The 24,697-nt window shown below is 41.0% G+C and overlaps 1 protein-coding gene across 5 annotated transcripts in view; it reads left to right on the top strand.

The window, feature by feature from the left end:
• PDE1A (phosphodiesterase 1A) overlaps positions 1 to 14,913 on the top strand; it is a 267,331-nt gene extending 252,418 nt beyond the window's left edge. For 3 of the 5 annotated variants that reach the window (XM_054044525.1, XM_054044526.1, XM_054044524.1), the window contains one exon: positions 1,529 to 2,042. In XM_054044525.1, coding sequence (XP_053900500.1) covers positions 1,529 to 1,926 — 398 coding nt within the window. In that variant the 3' untranslated portion in view covers positions 1,927 to 2,042. Of the gene's footprint in view, positions 1 to 1,528; positions 2,043 to 13,783; positions 13,904 to 14,280 lie in introns of those variants that run through there. The other 2 variants (XM_054044523.1, XM_054044527.1) reach the window with 2 other exon arrangements.
• Positions 14,914 to 24,697: the final 9,784 nt, after the last annotated feature.

A 24,697-nucleotide genomic window follows, 5' to 3' on the forward strand; every position in this document is an offset into this window, starting at 1 on the left:
CTAATGTTTGTAAGCAGTTTGGATCAATAAACCAAATGTGAAGTTCCTCCCTTTTTTAAAGCTATAACCGGCCAAAAAAATCATAAGAACTGACAAAGAAGGGAAAGCACCTAATTGTCCAAGCTTCCATATATTACAAACATCTAGTGAACTTGTCTCAGATTTGGAGGGAATGTTTCTTCTACCTCCCACCTCCTAGGCCAAATTGCTGTCCAAAAGAACATGCCCTGAGGATTCAGGAGAGTAGTATGGAGGGGATAAATTCTGCTTATAATGGTAATGTGGTTACAACCTGTGCTGCCGAGATACTTCTACCTCTCCATAAGTTTTGGTTTGGATTTAGGTTGGGCACTCACAGAACTGAAGTTTGTTCTCAGTCAAGCTAGCAATATCATGCTAGCAGAACAGGAACAATATTGTTGGGCCTGCTTTCCTCCTTTAATAGCAGTGAAAACACAATAATCCCCAGAGAGTTTGCGGAGTTACAGTTCAAATTCTAATGCTCATCGTTTTTTAAAACTGGGGATATTTTATATCTGTCATAGGAGTATCAAGGGATCTGAAAGCTGAACCTAAGAGATAGGAAAATGCAGGTGTTCTAATAACAGGGAAAAGAGCCATCATCTGCCATTTGGCCCTCTTCTTGTCAACCCTTCCATCCCCACCACCAAAGTGTGCTCTCTATCCCCTCCCATACAAGTCTTCTCCATCCCCTGCTCTTTCTATCCTCCAACTCCTCCTACCAAACGCTCTCTCCCACACTCAAATTATGTCCTCCTGAACTTCCCTTTTCTCAGTTCCGTGCCATCCCCCCAACCTTTCTTTCTCTACCTCCAGTTCTCTTCTTGCAACTAAGCTTTGGCCTCCTGGATCAGTCTCTTCCTTCCCTCACTGTCTGTCCCTTTGAAGTACTATTTCTTTGAGATTTGTCCCCTCCCCACTGTTGCTGCTGTTATTGTTGTAGCACAAATGTGTAACCTCCTAAAGCTCTCTCCATCCTGGGTTCTCTTTCTTTTGCTCTGATATCCTCTTCCTCCTTCCAGGGTTCATTCCTTCTCCTCCAGAGCTGCCACAGCTCTCTTCACTCCCTTCTTTCTGCAAGGCCCTCCCTGTCTACCTGTCTCGGGAGCTCCTGAGCTCTGCTCCCTCTAGCATTGCTGCCATAAACAGCATTGCTAAATGGAACGGCACTCGGCAGTGATCTCATCCTGTTTCCACCCTTTCCCTTCCCATGTGCACATGGCTTTTCCTGGAATGCTTGCCACTCCAGCTGCAGATGGAAGTACTGATTAAAGATCAAACACCAAATCCAGTCACCACCACTTCTGTTGCACCTGTGTAACTGAGATCAGAACTTAATCCACTTTAAACAAACCAGTGCATATGTATTAACACTAAAAGTGACAAAGAATTCCCATGTGCACAATGTTTCCAAGTCCAACTCTAGGACAGAGCCATTGCTAAGAAATCAAAGCAACTGCAGCATATATTTCATATCTAATTTACATATTTTGTTCCCTTTCTGTAGAAGAACTTGTGAGAAATGTTGGTGAACAGCAAAAAGACCAAAGCAGAAAACCTGCAGATGCACAATTACAGGAGGAAACAACCAGGACACAAAATGAGAGTAGTCAGGGAAGTGATGACACGCCTTTACCAAGAAGCTCCACTCCCAGTTCCTTCGTCCTACAAGTTATAACTTTCGACTGTCCTCCTAGCGCATCCAGCTCGGAGAAATTCACTAACTCTGATCCAAACCAGAAAGATCCCACCGAGGCACAGCAAGAAACACAGCCCACTGACCCATTGAATGGTAATATCTCATCACAAAACACACATCAGTCTAACGAAGTGGTGCAAGGTGGAGCTGCCGCCGTGTCTGTTACATCCCTATTAAGCTTTGATATCCATAAAATGTCCAATTAAGTAGTTGTTCGAGCCTGCAGTTTAGGAATGGCCCTTCCTCAGGCATATGTAGAAACTGAAGTGTCATCAAATAAAAAACATTTGACCTGAATAAATTTAACCTTTTTGATATTAAGTATTTGATATTTAATAGTAACTTATTTGGCTTAAAATACCAAAAATATGACAGTTGAACTCATAATTTCAAAATTATTTTAGATATGTATTTGCAACTATAGAAGTTTAAGTTACTGGGAAATTACATGAACTCTGTAGAAACTGCTTGTCATTTTCTTTTTGACTAGGTAATTCTGCTTTGGCTATTACAAGGCTTCTCACTTATTGTAGGCACTTATAATCAGAACTTCATGAATCAAATAATTTGTAATAAAAATGAATACAACTTCCCCCATTTATTTTGATCACTTTAAGCAGGTGTAATTTGATCATTAAAATAAGTATAAAAAGTTGCCATTTCATTAACAAGGAAGGTGAAAATGTGGAATGTTGAGGGGGAAGGAGATGGAATAGCTAAAGACCCATGATGATGCAATATGATGAAAATGAAAAGGGTTTTATTGACATAGGCTGTGGTCTGCACAAGGTGTCCAAGTGACGGTGGAACTTGATCTAAGTAGAAGGAAGGTACTGTGTGATATTCCATTTTAACTTACAAATCCTACTGAAATTGATGATAAAGTAAGCTTTAAAAGAATGGGATGTTGAGAAGAAAGTCTTACCTCTAACTCCTCCTTGTGGGCTGAGGATTCTTCACATCTTTGCATGAGCCATGAAGATCCAACTCTCTCTCCTGGTGTATTGTACATTCTTCCCCACACCTACATCCCCACACGCTCAAGGGCTTATGATGGGCTAGATTGCGTGTTCTCAATCCATCCTGAGTAAGAGGCAACACATGACTGCATTGCCCCAGGAGAGACCAGAGAATGAATTGGGGCTCTGAACGCTACAATTCATCCCCTACTTTCCCCTTGTTCTGAGGGAGGAATATGTTACCCCACTCCATTTCATGGACCCGCTTGCTCCCTTCTCCCTCTGCCCCGCCTCGCCCACATACAAGGTAGGGACTTGTAAGCCTAAAGTCTGTCATGGCAGTAGCAGGTTTAATTTATCCTATTATTAGACTGCAGCAGCAGTAGTCACTCCACCTTTTTAAGGTCCAGGTCACCTCCAGAGATTGATTTATGGTCCAAAACATCCATTATGTCTCCTCTAATTTATCTAACAGTGATGCATCTGAGCCTTCACAGTTAAATGTCTGGCTGGAGCAAACATCAGGGCTAGTGCTGCTGCTACAGGAGGCTCAACCATAGTATGTTAGATTCACTACAGATTTTGAGATAATAGCTGAATTGCTATGAAGGTGACTTTGGCAACTAAGTGAAATGGAAAAGGGCTCATATCCAAGACTGCCACCAACTGTTAATCGTCATCCCGTTAGCAATGATGGGAACATATAAAGGGTATTGCTCATTGCTGGGCATGCTGTTGAAAGACAACATGCTAACTATAATTATTTTGGTGCCGTTCTGAGTTCTGAAACTAACTTCTACTTCATTTGAAACTATTCATCCCAGATACAATGCAGGCCAGCCGACAGCAATTCCAGGCCCCCTGGCAGAACAGTCAATGGGCCCCCACACATGCACAAGCTGTGCGGACATGGTCCGCCTGACATTTGGGCAGTGCTGCACCTGTACTAGCTGGTGCCCAGCGAGCTGCTGGCTGCGCTGCTGGGCACGCTCTTCCGGCATGGCCAGGGCTTCCACATGCCTACCTGGTAGGCTTGCCAACTGTCTAATTGCGCCAACCCAAAGCCCTTTGCCCCACCCCCTCCCTGAGACCACATCCCTGGCCCGCCCCTTCTCTGAGGCCCTGCCCCCTGCTCACTCCATTCCCCCTCCCTCCGTCACTCACTTTCCCCCACCTTCACTCACTTTCACCAGGCTAGGGCAGGGGATTAGGGTGCGGGGTGCAGGCTCTGGGAGGGAGTTTGGGTGCGGGAAGGATTACGGGGTCAGGCTCTAGGAGGGAGTTTGGGTCTGGGGTGTGGGTTCTGGGCTGGTGCAGGGGGTTAGGGTGCAGGAGTGGGTGGGGGGGGGGTCGGCGCTTACCTCAGGCAGCTCCCGAAAGCGACCGATACATCCCTCCTGCAGCGGCTCCTAGGTGGGAGGCCCAGCAGTTCCTGGTCAATGGGAGCTGCGGAGACAGCGCTTGGGGTGGGGGCAGCTCGCAGACACCCCCTGCCACTGCTCCCCAGGCCCGCAGGGACATGCCAGCCCCCTCCGGGAGTGGCACAGACCAAGGGCAGGCAGGAAGCCTACCTTAGCCCAGCTGCGCTAGCGGTGGCTGGGGGCCCCCGAGTCCTTTTAAATCACCTGGGCCCCTGGGCAATTGTCCCCTTTCCCCCGCATGGCCATGTCTGTGGGCCTGATACACTGTATGAATGTGTTTGCTTATTTATTCATTAATTCATATTGAGCTACTGGTGGAAACATCATTTTATACAGCTATAAAACAAGTTCCCTGCTCCCAGGATCTTACAATCTAGATTACTCTGATTTGTCTTTTGTGCATCTAGAATGTGCATCTAGAGCTATTTTCAGATTAACTGGGCCACGAGATTATGCAGTAGGATGGTACATTATAAGGAATCTGGACAGTCACTTAAACCGCATTTAGCTGTAGCTTAAATTTAAATGCATTTATTTATTTATTTATTTATTTGTATAGGAGGCATTTTTGTATCCAAGTTTAATGAGTGATCAGCTGCAGGCATCATACTGTGAGACTTCCTTTCATTGATCGATGTTGAATTTAGTCTCAACCATCTGCTTCAGTGATTGCTTGCCTCCATTTTCCAACATAGATAAAAATCACACTATGGAATGGAGAGTTTCTAATTTTCTTAATTAAGAAGGAATATTGGATATTAGCAAATCATTAAAGTAAAGTCACATATGAAATAGAAGGAAATCCATAATTCGACAGCACTATCTGTTTCAAATGGATTTAATGTTTGTGTGCCTATTTGAGATTAGTGAATAAATCAAGAAAAAGAGTGAGATTTTTCAAGGCTCATAATGCATTTGGATGCTCAGTTCCCATTAACTTTATCAGAAATTACTAAGTTATACGAAATATTCTTGTTGCCTTAAGCAAGCTATCAAAGGCTGAAGTCAGATAATGTATATTCTGTGGGTGAGCTCCCGGCTGGGTTGAAGTTAAAGGGTGTTTTCACCCTAGGTAGTATTTGAATTTTATTTGTTTTCTGATCATGGTAGTCTGATTTATTTTGTACATTTAATATTTCATATTTATATTTTTTCTTTCAAAAAGGAAACCAAGAATTAAAATCTATCAGACGTACAAACTGTTCCAGTCAGTTACAACCAGATATAAAATGAATTGGTTCTGCCCAGACTGAGTAGCCTGCAGTTTCAGCAGGTTAGGTATTTTGACTGCCATGCTCACTTCAGAAATGTGTTTGATACACCTGCTAAACCATCAGTTTGGGAAAGAAATCACTTCAGCACATCCTTTAATCTTTCTTTACCATGGGCAGTTGTTCTGATCTCAACAGTAAATCATTCTGACTCTACCATTTGTAGTTTAGAAATTTTCCTGGCCAATTCCAATATTTTCAGTTTTGTGAATCTAATAAACAGGAGGGATTTGGTGTAATTCTTGACTAAGGCCATGTCTACACTGCTCTACAATTTGGATTATGAGGGTATGAATTGCAGTACACACTAAAGTGCTGTGCTGTAATTCCCCCATGTGAACACTGTGGACATGAATTTAAAGGTCCCTAGTTTGCACTAATGTAGTCCTTTTAGGGACCATTAAGTTCGTGCCCACATGGGGGAGCTACAGTGCAGCTTATTAACACCCCCTTTTTCTGAACTGTGGGGCAGTGTAGACAAAGCCTTACCGTGCTTGGATGTTACAGCTCCTTTTAATCTGGTAGAGTTTAGCAGTGTGCTATAGCAGGTCAAAAAGTTTCTACATGAAGTTCTTTGCTAATCGCTATTGCGATGTGGAAAACATATTACATTTTACTGAGACTAGCTGAAGTCAGTTATATACCTACAGAGGTGCCATAGATGATAGAATTAAATAAACCCAGGTTTGAATTTCTTTGTAGCAGTCTGATTTTACATTTATATTGTTGTTAATTGCATTACAGTAGTGTCTGGAAGCCCCAACTGAGGTCATGGCTCCCTTGTGCTAGGCATTGCACAAATACATAGCAAGAGGCAGACCCCGCCCTTTGAGAATTAAAGAATGATGTTACCTGTGTACTTACCCACATAGAGTGTGTAACATTGTGTGTAACATTGTTATTTTCTGGATAACATTCTGCTATCCAGAAAATAGGCAATGTGCAAAACTCCAGTCTGCGCAATTAAATTAAGATTAAATGAATTTGCAACATCCAATACCAAAGGGAAATCCCAGCCTTAAAAATAAAATACTTTGCATTTCCATTTCAAAACTATCATAATTCCAAATAACCTCTGCACATTAAAACTAGCAGACCAGCCTACAATAAATCCATTCTAACTGGGGTGAATTACCTTATCCTGTCACACCCTCTAACCAAGTATTTAGCGCAAAAATATAAAATAAAATAAAAGCTTGATCTATAATACCCACAATGTGTTGGGTCACTGTTGTATTTCAAAGCATTGTTGATTAAAATTGTGCTAAGTGATTCTAGAAGGAAGCCTTAAGGCAGTGGTTCTTAACCTTTACGGCAGCCTGCACCCCTTTGGTTCTCAAAATATGTTCTCACACCCCTTATCAAAAAACAAAATATGTTCTCGCACCCCATAAACCTAAAAAATATGTTATTACACCCCTTAAACCTAGATATATTTTTGTTTGTATATTACAGTAATTGTTAAAAATGTATAATGTTAATAAATACATAGGTGTGATGAAACAAAGTAGTTGTACTTATGTGCTTGTGCTTAATTTATGTTTTCAATGATTTACCTTCTAAAAACATCTGGCATGCCTCGCACCAGGGCCAGCTCCAGGCACCAGCCCACCAAGCTTGTGCTTGGGGTGGCACCTGGAGGGGGGCGGCGCGGCGCTCCGGCTCCGACCGCCGGGGAGAGCGGAGCCGCAGTGGGCCCGCTGCTTTCCCCCGGTGCTCTGGCCGCTGGGGAGAGCGGAGCCACGGCGTGCTAGCCGCCCTTCCCGCAGTGCTCCGGCCGTCGGGGAGAGCAGAGCCGCGGCGGGGCTTTCCATCCTCCTCCCGGGGCTCCGGCCACCAGCAGAGCCGCGGCGGGCTCGCCGCCCTCCCCCCGTGCTCCGGCCGGTTGGGGAGAGCGGAGCCCCGACCGGGCTCTCCATCCTCCCCTGCCGCGCTGGCGGGGGTGGGGGGCGGCGGGAGACTTTTTTGCCTGGGGCGGCAAAAAAGCCAGAGCTGGCCCTGTCTCGCACCCCCAGAAAGGGTATCTTGCACCCCTAGGAGGTGCATGCACCCCAGGTTAAGAACCACTGCCTTAATGGAATACAAAATGTAACCATTTAAAAGGGAGGAGATAGAGTAATCCTTTACAAAAAAGTCTTTTAGAAATTGATTCGCTATATAAACTAATATAATCCACCATCAAGAATATTTTAAGTGTGCAAATGAACAACTTTCTAAAGCAACTCATTTTCCACTTTCTTGGTGTATATCATATCTAGAGTTTATTGAAATTTTTCAACTGGAAAATTTCTTCACTGGAAAATGTGCTTTCATCAAAGTCTATGTTTTCTTGGGAAAATGCCAGTTTTGTCAAAATATTTTAATTTTCTATTCAGATAGTCAAAACAAAAACATTTCTTTTAAGATGAAATTTTGAAACTAAATGAAAATTTTGTTTTGAAATGGTTGCCTTAAAAATGTCATTTTAAGTCAAAATAACAATTCAAAACAATGTTTTTTATTTTAAAATGTTTGAGTCAAAAATATACACACCTCTTGCTTTCACATTTCTGAACTGCAATTTTTTGGAACATTTAGTTCTGTGAAAATTTTTGATATTCTGACTTTTCCTCCCAATTCAGAATGTAAACAAATGTCAAAATATCTGAATTTCCCTGGGATGGAAATTCTGTTTTCCAGCCAACTATAATCATATCCACATTACTGGTATTAGTGCAAGTATCAGCCAAATAGTAAGATGTAAGTCACAGCAGTACAGAACACTAGGTGATCAGTGTTTATTGCAGTTTGTGGTGTATCATGCTGACTTTTGTACACCCTTAGGTGACAAAAGTGCAAGAGACAAATAATGTTTGAGTACAGAATAGAATTACGGAGTGTACCAAAGAGAAAGGAAGACAGTTGTGTTGTTTCCTCCTGCAGCTCATGTAAACTCTTTAGTCCCACTGGACAAACGTGATTGTAAGGCACGCCATGCCATCAAAAGAATCAATATTTGCTTCCTGCTAAAAATGTTTTCTCCTTGGGTGGAAAGGGAGGGTTGAGGGAAAAGCAAGTCAATGAGTTAATTAAGAGTCAGATGTGGAAGAGGACAATGGGATCTCTGTGAGCAGGAACAGGTGACCATAGAAGTGAAAACCGAGGTAGTTGAGAAAGCTACCTGTTGAGGGCTCCAGGGAGTCATGAATGAATAAATTATGCCAGCAGTGAAAGTGAAATATAGTTTCAATCTTCTCAAGTATCTGTTGTTACCATTGAACATGGTATCCATCCATCCATCCTCCTCATAAGGCAGCAAGTACATTTTCATTTAACTTAACAATGTAAAACTTGTAAACTTGCCATGGTATTCATTGTCTTTACTATCTAACCGTCAATAACAAAGAAGAACACATTATTATTATTTGTATTCCCATAGTGCCTAGAAGTCCCAGTCATAGACCTCAATGTGCTAGGTGCTGCACAAACACAGAATGAAAAGAGAGTCCATGCATCATAGATCTTACCATCTTAGTACAAAATGAGACAACAGAGGGATACAGACAGACTGACAGAACCTTTGCTTTATATAACCATTGAGAGGAAACCACACTTGCTCTGCAAAAAAGGAGAATATACACAATGTAAAACTAAAAATGACTTAAAAAGTGCTGTGGTAAAGAAAAGAGTTGGATGGAATACCCTTAAATACATTTGTCCTGTAAGTCCACTCAAGGTTTTATGCTCTGTATAAGAACTAGTATTTTATATTTACAGAATTTTATGAAAATATTTCTATAGAACAGGGTTTGTTTGGGATTTTAAACATAGAAAAAAATGCAGATGAACATATAACGAGAGATGAATTCCATACTAGTGCTTAACATCCTTCAGGCATTTCCTGCCTCTTATACTATTGGAGCAAAGGATCTGAAGCTGTTATACCAATGTATTTTAAGAAGATGCCATTTTCCATTAAATCACCTCTTCTCCTAAACATGGAATAAGAACTTTGCACATTGCCATATCTGATGCAATGAGTCTGTAGAACATCAAGAGCTTTAGGCAGGGTCCCTAGCACCTGCTGACAACATGGATCAACAGATACTCTCCCACCTTGTTACAGATGTCTTGTGTTGATGTGAATAGCCAAAAGGGTAAATGGTTATCATATGATAGTCACCTAGTTTAAAAAAACTGTCCTCACAGTCTTTAAAGTAGCCTGGATCCTTCAGGATAAAGGGCATCAGCTAGTATAGAGAAAGCAAACCAAAATATGCTGAGAAGATGACTATAGAATACAATGAAAGAGATCATGAGCAATTGGTTCTACAGAGGCCTGGTGCTCTATGAAAAACATAAACTATCTAAAGCAAGTTGGTTGTGGAATAATAAAATTCCCTGTATATATTAGAATTCTTAGGACCTTGGTATAAATAATGGAATGATCTCTGAACATCACTATGCCTTGTTCATACATTTTGCCATTCATTTTCAAGAAAGCAAACACTATTTCGCTCTTCAGCTGAGACTTCCAGAGAGTAAGTGGTGCTCTCATTACATTTACAATAAAAGTCCATAGAACTGTGCAGTTTATCTGTGATACCCAAAGGACTGGGTCTTTGATATAGTGAGAGCAAGTGTCTGGTGTAGAAGTGATGTAGTAACACTCAGCAAACAAGAGAGACATCATAGTAGGGCACTATCAACATCCTCACTCTGAACTGGGAAGAGAGTGTTCATTTCATCTGCTAATTCCAATGTGCTTCCAGAGTACCCATGCATATCTCTCATGCAAGGAAAAGCAATTTGAGAACTGCTACTTATAAATAGTACAGTTGCTCATTTAAAATTAAGCACATGTGCACAGATTCAGTTGTACCTTTACTGAAACCTCTTAAGCTGCAGAGCAAAAACACATATTGCTAACCCAATGGAAATAAGTAAGAAAAAGAATATACATTCTGCTTGGACTCTTGGGCATGGGTTTCATCTGACTACACTGGCACAAAGTGTGCAAAGGCATCTCTCCTCTGTAACATGTGAATAATGGAAAGTGTTTTTAGATATTAGGGGTCTTTTATGTTGGGGGACATGATTGTGTAAAAGCTACTGTTCTGGTGTGAACTGGCCTTTTGGGGGCTGGACTAGCTTCTACTTATTCAAGCAAGGAATGTCTACCATATATCTGTAACCCCGGTGCCCTAGAATATGGGGTAAGGTTTGGTTCTTAAAGCCAGTGCAGTGTTGGGGAGAGGAGTATAGGGAGAGAATGGACTGGTGATCAGTTTGTACCACATTATGCCTTTTTATCACAGGGAGGTATAATGCCTCCAGAAAAGATGAAGGAGGCAAACTCCACCATGGATCTTGGGACCCCTGGGTAAAAGGTACACCCCTTCTCTCCGGTGATGGCCTTTAAGTTACCAGCCATTGTGTATGCAGAGTGGGGCCCTGACTATGCCCCCACCCACACTGACATGCTCCTTTTGGATGGGTGTGCACCACCCTAGTGTTCCCTTTGCACTTCTGGGACCACCTCCTTTGGGTGTGCTAGCAGGGAGGGCTTATCTCTCCTGGGTGATTATAGCCTTTTTCTTTTCATTCATGGGCAAATTTGGCTTCTGATCCAACCCAGAGTTAGTTGCTCCAACAAGCATCTCTCAGTTTCTCAGACATTTTTGCATGTACTATTGTGCTACCCATCACCATAGTATCTGCCCACTAAGTCCCAGCTCCCATGCCAACAGTTTCCAAACAGTGGTCTATGGAGCACTTGCTGGTGCTCTGTGGAGAGATGGCACAGGGGCTTCTTGTTTTATGCTGAGAAGACCAGAACAGATGTGAGGGGAGAGTAAATGACGAGCAAAGGGAGACAGCATGATTAATTTTTTTAATAGGATAAAACACAATGCTTTAAAGACAACTAAAATACATAATTTTCCTAATGGAAATGAGTAAGCAACTACTGCAGTCACTACAAAGATGTGAAGGGATTGTAAATGCAGGGCAAGGTGGTGTCACCATGCCTGCACATAGAGAGGGGGGATGGTCCTTGACACCCTATATCTACTAAGAGGAGGTGCATGCGATGGCAAAACTTGGGATCTGCTGCTGTCCTAGCACCTACTCTGAGATTTAACTCTTGAGGGCACTCCTAGTTCATTAACCAAACCTGATTCCTGCTCAGGCCAGCATTCATGCAAAACTGACCATCAAAAGTTTCCAAGGAAACACCTCCTGAAAAACAACTTATCCTTAATGTGTCAAGAAATACCAACATTTAAGAAGCCAGTGAATCTGTGATTAAAAATGACTGACTATAGCATCAATCTCTGTGACAGTAGAGGACTATCCAGTAACTACCAGTAGTATAAAACACACATGGGCAGTATCAATTGATCACGCAAAGCCTCCTGGAGCATAACCAGATAGAATAGCAGCAGGAAAATCCAAATCAGCAATGTGGCAATGTAATTGATGTTGGCTCAGATTACATCAGTTGATCACTCTCTGGCATATAAGTGTCAGTCAAAGGAGACATGGTAGATTCCTGAACCCCATTTCATACTTTTCCTTGCACCAGGTGTAATTATTTACATCAGTGCAAAGGGGTATTTGGTAGTATTTTAATCTACTTTGATGCTGGTGTAAGGGGCTAAACAGGGTGCAAAGCAATGCTGAATCAGGGCACTGACCCTTAAATCATAATTAGGAGAAAAACATATGCTGATGTGGATAAAGAATAAGGTAAGATGAAAGAACAAAGCAATTGAGCTTTGATCAAAATGCTGCTCAGAGAAACCTTGCCTGACCCATACTCCTTTGGAATATGCAGTTCCATCAAAACATTTCACAAAATCAGATCAACTTTGCTGGAATTTAACTTGGAAGGGAAAATGGAGGGGAGAAGTTCCAACTATGTCCAGATGTCCCATTTTGAGATTGTAGAAACAAACATTTCAATTTCTTGTTCTGAAACTATTTTTTTTAATTTTTCATTATAGCGTATAATATGAACTATAAAAAGTTGAAATCAAACTGAAATAGGTTGTGTGACCCAAAATGAACATTTCTTTTCAGAATTTTACTTCATGGAAAATTTTGAAATTCTCAGTTTTTATTTCAGTTTAGAATGAGGCCAGATTCAGAAATCTTGAAATCCCTTGCGAAATGGAACTTCCATCCTTCACACAGCTCTGATAAACATCTTTAGAAAGGCAGGCAGAGGGGGGCTGACCTAGCTTTCCAAATACTAGAGCATGGCGTTCAGATATGTGAAACTGCAAGGGACTGAGAGCAGGGGTGAAATCCTGGCCCCACTGAAGTAAATGGCAAAACTCCCACACTGTCTTCAGTGGCACTAAGATTTCAAACCCATAGTGAATTCAATGCTTTTTCTCCTCTTCCGTCTCCTTCCCTCTTTGGTATACTCTTCCTCTGACGCTTCTCTACTAATCATTCCGTTTTCAAGCTAAATTCCTCTTCCTTTTGTTTCCTCCCACTTACAAACTATTGTTTGTCCTCCTTTAAAAACTCTTCCTCTACTTTAATTCTTAGCTTCTAATAGTGCTTCCTTCCTCTTTCAAACATCTTCCCCTGCCTTTCTCTATCTCCCCATCTGTTTTCCCTCTACTTCCCTGTCCTTCTATGTTTTTCCTTACTTTCCTTCCTCCACAATCTGCAAACCGGCTGTAGGTTTTATTGGTGCAAATTAGTGACCACAATATGCATTTGATTGCTTAGAACTGACATATTTCACCTCTTTCTATAGTGGCAAATTGTCCACAGTTTTTAATTTTCTATATTCAAAAATACTCACAAATAATTTCTGTGATCCAAATACTGTTAACTGTGACTATTCAAGAACTGAAATTCAAGCTGTGTTGCTTAGTTTTGAATTAATACATAAGTCATATGGTATTGTTTCAGCAGACTGGACAAATGGAACTCTTAAAATTAGGCTTTGATTGCAAATTTACAGTATCATTCTTTTTCCAGGTGAAACTCACCCCCAAAGTGGATTTAAGTAGCCATCTTCGCAGGGGTGAATTCCCCCCAAGAAGCAGTTTAAATTTGTACAGAAAATATATTTAATTTTTTTCTAATGCTTCATTAACAATAGACTAATAAAATTGCTTTATATTTGTCTCAATTAATGTTCTGATCCAGTGCTTTCATTCTGTGTCTTTCCACATGAGTAAATGAAAATGATTAAACTCAATCCCACATATTCACTCTGAAAAGGAAGTGATGATTGAAATGTAAGTATAAGATAGGCAACCTTTGGAAAAGGAAAGAAAAATGTCCTACTCAGATGTAATACTACAATGTGTTATCCACAAGACAGGTTCATATATGTATGAAAACGTAATCACATTCTGTTGACTTGATTAATGTATTAAGGTACATTCCCATTTGTGTGTTTTTCAGGTGAGCCTAAACACTGTCAAAAATCAGAAGATATAATAAAAGCCACTGAACAAAAACATGCTGTGATACACAACTAGATTTGCTACTTCTTAAAGGCTTCTGACATTTTAGTCATGAGAGGTAATTTTACCATTTTTACCATGTCATAATTCTGTAAGTTTTGGTTGTAAGCATTGCAGAGGGATATTAACTGATTTGTAGTATTAGAAAAATTATTTACAGTGGCATTTTTAAAAAAACATAGAAACATTTCTGTTACTTGTAGGTTTTTTACTAATTTGGGGGGCCAACTGACCCTACAGCATCTCCTTAAAAAGTGGGACAGAGTAGAAGAGGGGAAGACTGATTAAAACCGTACCTTAAGTTTCTTTGAATTCTTCTCTTTTCCAGGCTAAATAATCTATCTGAAATATATCACTATAAGAATTGTAAATACTTGAAGTTTCATGGTAGAGCGCATGTCACATCATGTATTTTCATTTTAATTCTGTTTGCAGGAAAAACAGAACAGCACTACAAGTTCCTAATTCAGCTTTCTGTGAAGCTATCATCTCCTCTATGTACTCGTTCTCGGACCATGCCATTTTTATGGACAACCATTGGACAAAATAATGATAGTAAAAACCATAAAATCCTGAGCTGGTAACTCAAGGCACTTAATAACTCTCAAGGTTTGAGATGCATTTGTAACTGGTTTATTTCCTCTTCTATTTTGCCTTCTTAAACCTAGCCAGAGTACTTTTTCAGCCAAAACTTGGACTTCATTTTATTTGCATCACTGAAACCAGTCGTTGCCAAATGAGCATGAGATACATGTTAATATATAAGGCACTTATCATTTGCCTGGTTTGCTGTAAAACTGCTGGTAACCTTGATCTACATCCAACGGAAATGGAAAGCCAAACTGAAGCTGGCACAGACAATTGTTTATGCATCCACACTGCATAATGACATTTAAGTCCCACTTGTCAGATTTCTTAAAATCTTTGGAAACAAATTAGAATGTAGACTGTACAGAGAAATGTTAGTGTTGTACTGAGCAGCCCATGTGAACAATCAATGTATCCTGATGCTGTGGCTGCAATTTGGAAAAAAACTTGGTGTTTAATGAAACCAGCCTTTGAAATATCGATTGAAAACCTGTTAAATAATTGTCAATGCTAAGATCAAAATGTTCTAATACCATGTCCTATGGTGTTCAGTAAGACCTTGGCAGTGGAGTCATGCCTGCCATGGAGTTAGGTGTATATTGTTCGAGATCAGGGCAGAGGAAATAGATACAAGAATGTTCAAGTGACACTTTGGCTTCACTTAAGCAAAACCATGTATAAATAGTCTGCAGATGGTATTGTAGCCCCTTAGACTGAGCAGGAAGGGAAAATTTGGGGCCTTGTGGGTGATTCTGTTCATATGAAAACTCGGTGACATGGAGTCAGGATAATCCATGCTGTATTTGGTTTATTTACATAAATATTCACACAATCCTGTTTCCCCGAGCAGCAGTAGAAACGTACAGCAATCAGGCAGTTAGTTTCCAGCCAGCACAGTGCCCAAGGAGTGGCTCCCTCCCTGCCTCAGCTTCCTTCCAGGGTCACACATGACTACTTCTCCTGGCTCACTCCCTCTAACCCACATAGCCTGCAATCAACTGCTCACCCCGGCATCTGGAATCTAAAGGGAAACCCTGTAGCTCCCACTGCCCTCTGGGTTGCATGTTCTGACCAGGTGGCTTAGGCCGTTAAACTTACAATACTCCTTTAACAGGCCTTTGGGTGGTGACCTCCTTGACCAACAACCCTTCATAAGCAGCCAATAGCCCCTTTCACAACATTATTCAGTGGGTGTGAAATTCACTCCTGTTTAGATGACCAAAATAAGACCTATGTGCTATTTATTTTGGGATCCTAAGTGGGACTAAAGTGGAGCATAGGCCTCATACTGGTCCTCAGCATGGGTGAATTTCACCCAGGTTGAATAAGGACTAATGCAATAATCACAATTATGTCGATTCTCACTTATGTGTCTATATTTGTTGACTCTGCCTCTTTTTTGGCCTGCACACACCTGAGCAATTGTGATTGAACTGGGTATATTTCAAACTCTCGATATTGGGGTTAAAGGACTACCAAAAGGTGGAACTCATGTCATTCAACACATAAGCCATATATTCACTATGCATATTTAGTGTGCATAGTTTTAATTTAAGAAATATTTGTGCATAGAGGGTGTAAAAAGTGCATTTAAAATGTTTTTGAATCTGGTCCAGAGCTTGTATTTAGCATGGACTTTCTGTACAGTGCAAATAACAAATGAAATGTTAACATGAAATTGTATTATATACATTATAACATAATTGTTTTTTTGCGGGGTGGGGGTGTTTTTTTTGTTTTTGTTTTTTTTTTGCTGAGTTAAGGATTTATATATACTCTGCTAGAGTTTGGGCAGATCATTAGTTACCTGGATCACTCAATTGTACCACCTCATTCTTTCATTGAATGGTTTTCACCTCCTCTTATAATATACTATAAATAATCTGATGGTTCCGTAGAGCCATTCTGACAACGGAAAAGACAGTATGGTCATATCAGAAGTAATTTTGTAGATTCTGAGCCGACTAGGTACTGTGGCAAAGCTTCCTTTGAATTCAATGAAGATTTGCCTCAGTAAGAGTGGAGTCAGAACTTTGGGATTTTGCCGTGTGGAAAAACAGGGGGCTAGATTTTTCAGATGTGCTGAGCATCCGCAGCTCACACTGAAGTTGGTAGGAGCTGCAGATGCTTGGCATCTTTGCAAATGAAGTCAATGAAATCTTAGTGTTACGAGAGAGTACCAGTGTTTTCCAAACGTGCTGTTCATGATTCACAGAGACTAAAAGCTTTGCACAAATGCATGAAAAGTTTGACCCACACATTTCAACGTTTGCCTTTTTTCAGAATTAATTTGACCTCTCTGCTATATCTATTTGCAGTAGTGATTTACACACAGCAGACATTTGTTACTGAAAATGTATTTACCAGCAGAATTCACTCCAGAATCTGCAAGGCACTGTGTGCCTTGTGTGAGGTGTTCAGCACGCTCCACTCATATTGAGCAACCGCAACTCCTTGGCTGGGAGGTAAGCGAGCTATACACCTCATAGGAGGTATTCGGCACCTTCCATGACTGGATCATTAATCTGCAAATGTGTCTTCTGTATAAATAACCTGACTTGCCAGTTTGTATTAAATTTTTAAGCACTGTGATGGACTGCATTGAAATAGTGAAGAAGGATACACCATTTTCTCAAGTATGTCTTCTAATTAACATCAGTTAAGTTTCTTTCTTTCTTTGCAGTAAGATTGTGCCAGTGTTTGACCCACATCCTGGGTTATCTATAGAGGTGAAATTTACCTCACTGGAGAGAACCAACTTGAGACCTGTGCGCCAACTGATTCAAAATATAGCATAAGGGGGACTTAAATGGTGTATAGACCTTGTGCTGAGGCCTCTGTAGGAGGATGAATTTCCCCCTTAAACATTTGAGGATGCACTAACACAATATTGCCTGGGGCCATAAGGAATGGGGTTTGTGTATGCATCTCCCCATGAGCATTAGGGCAGTGTTTCTCAACTGGTGTGCTGTCAGGCCTGAACAGGTGTGCCACAGAATTTTTTGAAAAATTCCATGTAAGAACAAAAAACCTTCCCATGTATTTTAATTAGCGTCAGAGCTGGATCGCATTCTGTAATTTTGCTGTCTGGGAAAAGGTTCCTTTCAAATATTATACATGTGTCACATTCCATTCCCCAAAGCAAGGTTAAGATAGCAAATTTGACTCTTGTGGAGGGGTAGTGGGGGAGGGAGAAAGAAAGGGGGAAGCCACCTTCTCATTGGCCATCTGCCTCACTGCCCTGCCTCCTCCAGAGGCAAAGCAACCAATCAGAGCTCAATCTCCCTCCCTCCTCCCCGCCTGGGAGCAACGGGTCAGCTCCTCTGTCCCTCCCACTCCTTACTGCAGCCGCCGGCTGAGTGTGGGGGGAAGGGCCCCTGGAGCCACACACCCCAGCTTGCAAGTGGAGTGTGAACCCTGCTGCAGCACTCCAGGGTTGGAAGGGGGGAAGAACCCCAGGAGGAGCAGAGATGGGGGGCTGAACTGGGGGTGGGGTTGGGGGTGCTGGGGGGCATAACTTGGGGTGGAGGATCTGGGGGGCAGGGCTGGGTGGGGGGATCTGGGAAGGCAGAATTAGTGTGAGGTGGGGGCTGGGGAGATGGGGGGCAGAACTGGTGGGGCCTGGGTGGGGGTGGGACAGAACTGGGGTCTTGCTGGTGTGAGTCAACTGAAAATACTTGTCACAGTCTGTGCAATACTGTTAATGATGTTAGATTCTAGCATCATTAACTGTATTGTACAGACTGTAAATGGCAAGGGTGGTAAACTGCTTAAACCGAGGGGATAAGAGGGTGAGTTCATTTGGAAACAATATGGTGGTGTGCCTCAAAATAACAAGGTATCAAGATGTGCCGCAGCAGAGAAAAGGTTGGAACCACTGCACTATGGAAATGCATTCCCAGAGCACCATAGATAGGCATAGTCCTCAAAAGTTTCATTTTGTATTTTTATCTGGAGTTATCTGACGAATATATCCTGTAATATAGTCATGGATTATGATTTAGCCAGTATTTTTATTTAATTCTCAACCTACAACTCTTGTGTTTTTATTCTGCTGTACGTGTCCGTATTTCCTATGATAATATTGCTAAATAAATCATATTTGAGGGCAAGGATTGTGAAACATTTGAGTATCAATACAATTTTGCTTTACTGAAGCATGTTTGATCATTTGCATATGGATTGTCTTTGGAAAAAATGACACAGCATAAATGGATTTTACCAAATCCTTCTCCCTTTTGTGACTCTGCACTTTTTTCATGCCGCCTCCTATTTGCCAAGCAATTTTGCTCTCCTTGAGGCCATCTTGAAATTAAGTTTTTTTAGCTGGCCTGCCACAGTTAACCTTTGCATTTATGTTCAGACTTGGGCTTGTCCCCCTAAATATTACTCACATTAAGGAAAACATAACCAGCTAAACATGGGATCTTGCAAACCCTGACCAAGGTGATTGGTTCCATTGAAGTCAATGGGGCTATTACGGTGAGTAAGGGTTTGCAAGATTGCACCCACATCTGGAGCAAAGGGCTTAATCCAAAGCCTACTGAAGTAGATGGAAAGTCTCTCATTGACTGCTATGGACTATAGATCAGAATGCCTGGTTCCCATCCAACTCCCATTGAAATCAATATGAAATTTACAAGGGGAGATAAACAAAATCAACAGATTTTCTCTATTATATCCCATCCCTCTTTATTTGTCTGGACTATGTCTACTTTAGACTGTGAGCTCCACAGGGCAGGTTTCTTGTCTTTTTGTAAGGTTGTAAAATGCCATGCAAGGCACTATAGAAATAATAAATAATTTAAAATAAACAATGATATTCAAGACTTCAGTGGTAAGGGTGTAACAATAGATATTTAATCATGTATTGTAATTGAATATTAGTGTGTAGTGATAGCCAATGACAGCAAGAGAGAGAATTAAATACAAAACAAATGTTCAACTGCAACTTTCAAGTAAAATCCCAGTATGTAAGTGTCCTATCTAATTCTTTTTCTGAGGGTCCTTATAGCTAATGTGCCATTTGGTATTTAATTAATATTATCAGATGGAACCCATGCAAATGTGTTAAGCCAAAATCTGTTTTCACTTCTGTGGGTGTAAATCCTGTAGAATTCCATAGACACCAAAAGGGTAAGTCAGGATTTGGATTTACACTGATTTAGCTGAGGGCAAAATTTGACTTGTCATGTTTTACACTGGGATTTTCAAATGCACCTAAAGGATTTAGGCATCCGACTCCCACTGACTTTGAACTCCCATTAACTTTTGAAAATCACATCCTTAGAAAACCAAGCTAAGTAAAATATTGACCTCTGATGGAATGTAGTGGCTTTAATTTATTTTTAAGTAAAACATTTTTAAAATGTATAGCTGCTTTATATAAGCTGCATTATGGGAAAAATATTTGGGACATTTCATTTCTCTGGGATTTGATTTAACTTTCCTGCTCATTTATTTATTTAGCAGGGCTCAAAACAACATTGTAAAGGTGCTTTTCTCATGCCTAAGTGTGCTGAATCTGGTATGAGTGAAGAGTTGTAATTACTTAGGCTCTGACCCTACAAAATCTTTCACATGTGAGTCATCTTACATCCTACTGAGGTCAATCAAACTATTCATGTTCATAAAGTTAAATATGCGTGTAAATCATTGCAGGACCGGCACCTTAGTCATTTTAGGCTGAACACCCTTGCAAAAAAGTTCTGATTTTGATTAGGCAGCTACTTTGGTTATAGTATCTTTATTCCAATGAAACTGATGCTGCCATCAGAAGAGCTTGGCCAACACTACAGCCCTCCAACAGAGATCAAATAGCCCACATTTTAGTTCATTACCACCTGTCATTTACTCAAGTGATGTAATTAACTAATTAATATTCAAGTGATGCATAATGACTGACAAAACGGAAAGAAAACATAAAGGGGTTGGAAAAACAGGAGATGCTGATAAAGCTGCTTTTGTCTTTTAAATATCACTTGTGCTCTTGATCCCTAGAGGAATGATAGATCTGACCCAGCATTGCTGGTCTTATGGGCTAACAAAATGTTTGGATTATTTATTTATTTATTTTTTTGCTTAAAAATGATGGCTTGTGTCAAAATGTATCTACATTTATTTAAACAAAAAGTGTAAAAAAACCCTTAAACATAACTAAAAAACTATAACCACAAAAATTAGTTTCGGGTCCAACAAAACTTTTCATTCAACCCCAGTTGAATTTTTTTCAGTTTTTCATTTCAGAAAGAAAAATTTAAAAATTCCATTAGGGGTCAACCCAATATATATATCTATATCTATATATAGTCAGATTTTTTTTCAGTTTACCTCTACTCAGAATGTCATGAGCAATCATTTCAAATCCCATAAAAATGTAAATTATTTTATTACTTGAAGAATAAACGGATTGATCTCCTGGGCCAAATTCAAGAACACAAGAGGTCAAATTCATCCTTGAGCTAACATTATTGCAGCCAATGATATGATACGAAGGATGTGTTCATCCTACTGACTTTCTCTATTATTCAATTATATTATTGGTTATTTTCTATACTAGTATGGCCAGTCCTGTGAGGTACTAATGGCTGCTGAGAGGCACTGCATGACATCAAGTCACATTCAACTACCCTATTGATGGGTGTACTCTGCACTTCATGGGCTTGGGCTGTTAATTGGGAAACCTAAACAGCTCTATACAAATAGAGCTATTCAGATTACCTTTATCTCATTTGAATATTAGTGTTTATCTTTTACAGCAAGTACATTTTTATTGATCTAGAAAATATCTGTTTTAGGCAATATGCATCTGCATTATAGCACCAGTAAGCACCATAGCTTTTATAAGGTAGCTTTTGTTAGAGCAGAAAAATGGGGAGTTAAATGGAGGGTGCTATTAAACAGATGGAATTGGTCTCGAGTGGGTCTTTCTTTTTCTGTCTTTCTTTGTCTTTCTTCTTGAGAACGAAGACTGAATGGGGACCTGATAATGGTCTCCAGTATGTTAAGGGCTGTTTATAAAGAGGATGGGGATCAGTTGTTCTCCATGTCCGGTGTAGGTAGGACCAGAAGTAATTGGCTTAGTTTGCAGCAAGGGAGATTTAAATGTGATATCAGGGAAAACTTTCTAACTATAAGGATATTTAAGTACTGGAATAAGTTACCAAAGTAGGTTGTGGAATCACCGTAACTGAAGGTTTTTAACAATAGGTTTGACAAACACAGGTCAGGGATGGCCTATGTACTAGGAGATGGACTAGATAACCTCTCAAACGCTATTCCAGCCCTACATTTCTATGATTCTGTGTGTGTTGTCATGTGAATAATTCCTATAAACTTGATGCTTCTAAATTAGAGATTTACAGAAAAAGACAAAACCCCACACATGCAATTCAAATATTATTTATAATTGACCTTCATGTCAATTTTTTAATATTCAGTCTGCTGAGTGTTTAAAAAAGCAATTAAAAGACTCATATAATGTTAAAACCCTCAATACATGTACTAAATAAATTACATATTTAAAAGAGGGAATCTATGTCCCATTAGGACAGAAAAAGAAGGATGAGAGCAACATATGGCAGTATAATTAGCATGATTAGGGAAGAACATCAATTGAATTAATGCTGCAGGAAAAAATGCAATAAGAAACCAACATATCTACCTCACTGCCTTGAGAACTGAAAATATGGGCTGCTTAAAAAAAGAAGACTGAGAGTCACTGGCATTTGAAGCTGGTGTGTTCCTCTGTCATTATTAAAGAGGTAGGCAATCATCTGCAATCCATTCATTTTTTGCAGATTTCACATTGTCCCATTGCTTTGATTAATAAGTTGGAATATTACACATACGCTGCTTTTCAGAAAGATGGTATTTTGGAGACCTAATTAATACATATTCCATAGTTAGCTTGAGGTATTTGTTAGTGCCCGATACAGGCTTCTTATTTGTTCCTTGTAATATAGTGTGTCTTGACATCACAATTTTCATTTTGCATTCTTCACATGTAATCATTATTTTGATAGCACTGGTATTATTTATACTTCTGACAGTTACAGGGACTATTTACATGTACTGTGACATACAGCATATGTATCTACCCCTTTCCAAATAATTAGATTATGGAAAAGCACTGTTTTGAAATTTGAACTGTGCTCATATTTCCAGTTTACCACTAAGGGTCAGTCTAGACTAGGTAAGTGCACAACTGCAGACAAACGATGTACTATTTGTCCTTCTAGTGGTACAAAACTGCACAGTAAAAACACAGGTCTTTGGAAAACGGGAATGCCCCTTCCTCATACCACTCTCTCCAGCTGTTCCGTTGTGGGATGCCTGAGTCACTTATCCCATAATCTGCAGCTCTCTGTAGCCTGAAAAAGTAGAAAAGTACGATAGGACTCAATTGATATTCAGGATTTAAAATGACATTTATGCACTAGACTACAACAGCAAAAACGACCTTTCCTGCTTGTTGAGTTGGCAGGTGAGAGTGGGCTTTTTCTTCATTCAAAGATGGCCCATTTTTATGGGGTTTGAATTCTATTGTTTTTCAGCTGAGCTGACAGGTTTCTCTCTTGTTTTCTCAAAGACTGCGAGGCAGACGTGGTCTGGGCCAGTGCCCAGAGGGAGTTGGGTGCTCCAGGAGAGTCACTGCACTTAGGGTCGGCCTTCCTGCCGACCTCTGGCAGTGTCATCCATCAAGTGGTCTGTATTATTCCTCCTAAAAGTGAAGGGAAACAAACATTGTGTGAAGTATCATGGGACAGTAAATTTGTGGTTTGAGATTTAGTTATCCCATAATCCGCAGCTGGGGATCAGGAGGTCGCTTTGCCTAGTGAACACATTTGTACCTGTGATGTCATTTCAGTACTGTGCCTTTTCCTGCTCTCTCTTTCTGGGGTGCCTATAGCTTGGCAGATGCTACTGAGCCAACTCCAGGATGAAGATTCCCCCTAGTAACAAAGTGCTCACCCCTGTGATCACTTGAATTTTTCCTATTGGATTTTTTTATGCTTGTGATGTCAGTAAAGTTAATAGGCACTGAAGGCAACCATGGGAGTTCCAGGCCCAGCTGAGATCAGCTAAGTAAATGCCTGAGCTACTGTTAGGACTGTCAAGAAGGGAGAGTGGCAGTGGACTGAGCTCACAGTGGTCACTGAGAGGCAGGGCACAGCAACGTGCAATAGAATTGAGAGGGCCTGTTACACCAGTGCAGCTAAAAGGCATGTGTGTTCCCATACTCTCTGACTGGGCACTAGTCTAACAATGCACAGCTGCAGGTCGAGGCAGGGTAAAGACTTCCAAGATGGAGTGAACCTGCTACTGCTAGCAATGCATGGACGCAGTATGGACATGTGGGACCACACTATGTCCCTCCCACCATCCGCTTTGCTCCACTCTCTTGGTACCACGGAGCTAGGCTACGAGCATAAAGTGGAAGCTGGGGATTTCCCTTATGTTGCAGGCCTGGGCAGGAAAGCCTCTCCACTGTGGCTATCCTGAGAAGCCAGCAATGGCCAGGGAGAGTGAGGTGTTAGAGCAGCCAGCCTCAGGCTTTGGGATCAAGAAATATCTGAAAATCTATAATGCTCCTCTCTCTGGACCTGCACTAACCATCGCTCGCCTAGATCAAAGACCTGGGCTTGAGGTGCTTTTGAGGTAGGCAGGAAGCTAGTATTTTGCTGCAGGCATACAAACAATGAGACATGTAGGCTATAGTATGATTAAATGTGGAGGCTGCAACTTTATTAAAGCAACCAGCCAGGAATCACTCCCTGAAGTATCTGGCAGGGCTGTTGTAGGATGGATTTCAACTAGGCATCAATGCCCCCCGAGTTCTACAAATCTGAAGACAGGTAGGAGGGCAATACCCCCTCTATCCTCTCAGCCCTGCCGAGGAATTCTGCCTGGAAACCAGAATTCCAACCTTCTCCACACACGAGATAGGCCAGAGGGGATGAAAGAGCCACTCGCTCTGCAAGGCAGGCAGGTAAACCCTTCACTGTCCAATGTTGTGCTCTGGTTCCATGCCTCAGCGTGCCATTGGGCTACAGCGACCTCGCATCAGAGCCTCTTTAGTTGTGAGAATGTAATTTAAACCTCTCCAGAAGCGACCTCTCAGATGCCAGAGAGAAGGGGAATAGCCCAGGCAGCAGTTTGCCAGCTTCACCCTATGGAAAAATCCCTTGCAAACCCCAAATAAATTTGGTGACCAGCCTCGGCCTCTGCATCATAGGAGATCCAGCAACGAGGCATGGGTAGG

This window comes from Malaclemys terrapin, chromosome 11, assembly GCF_027887155.1.
Source record: "Malaclemys terrapin pileata isolate rMalTer1 chromosome 11, rMalTer1.hap1, whole genome shotgun sequence".
Lineage (NCBI taxonomy): Eukaryota > Metazoa > Chordata > Testudines > Emydidae > Malaclemys > Malaclemys terrapin.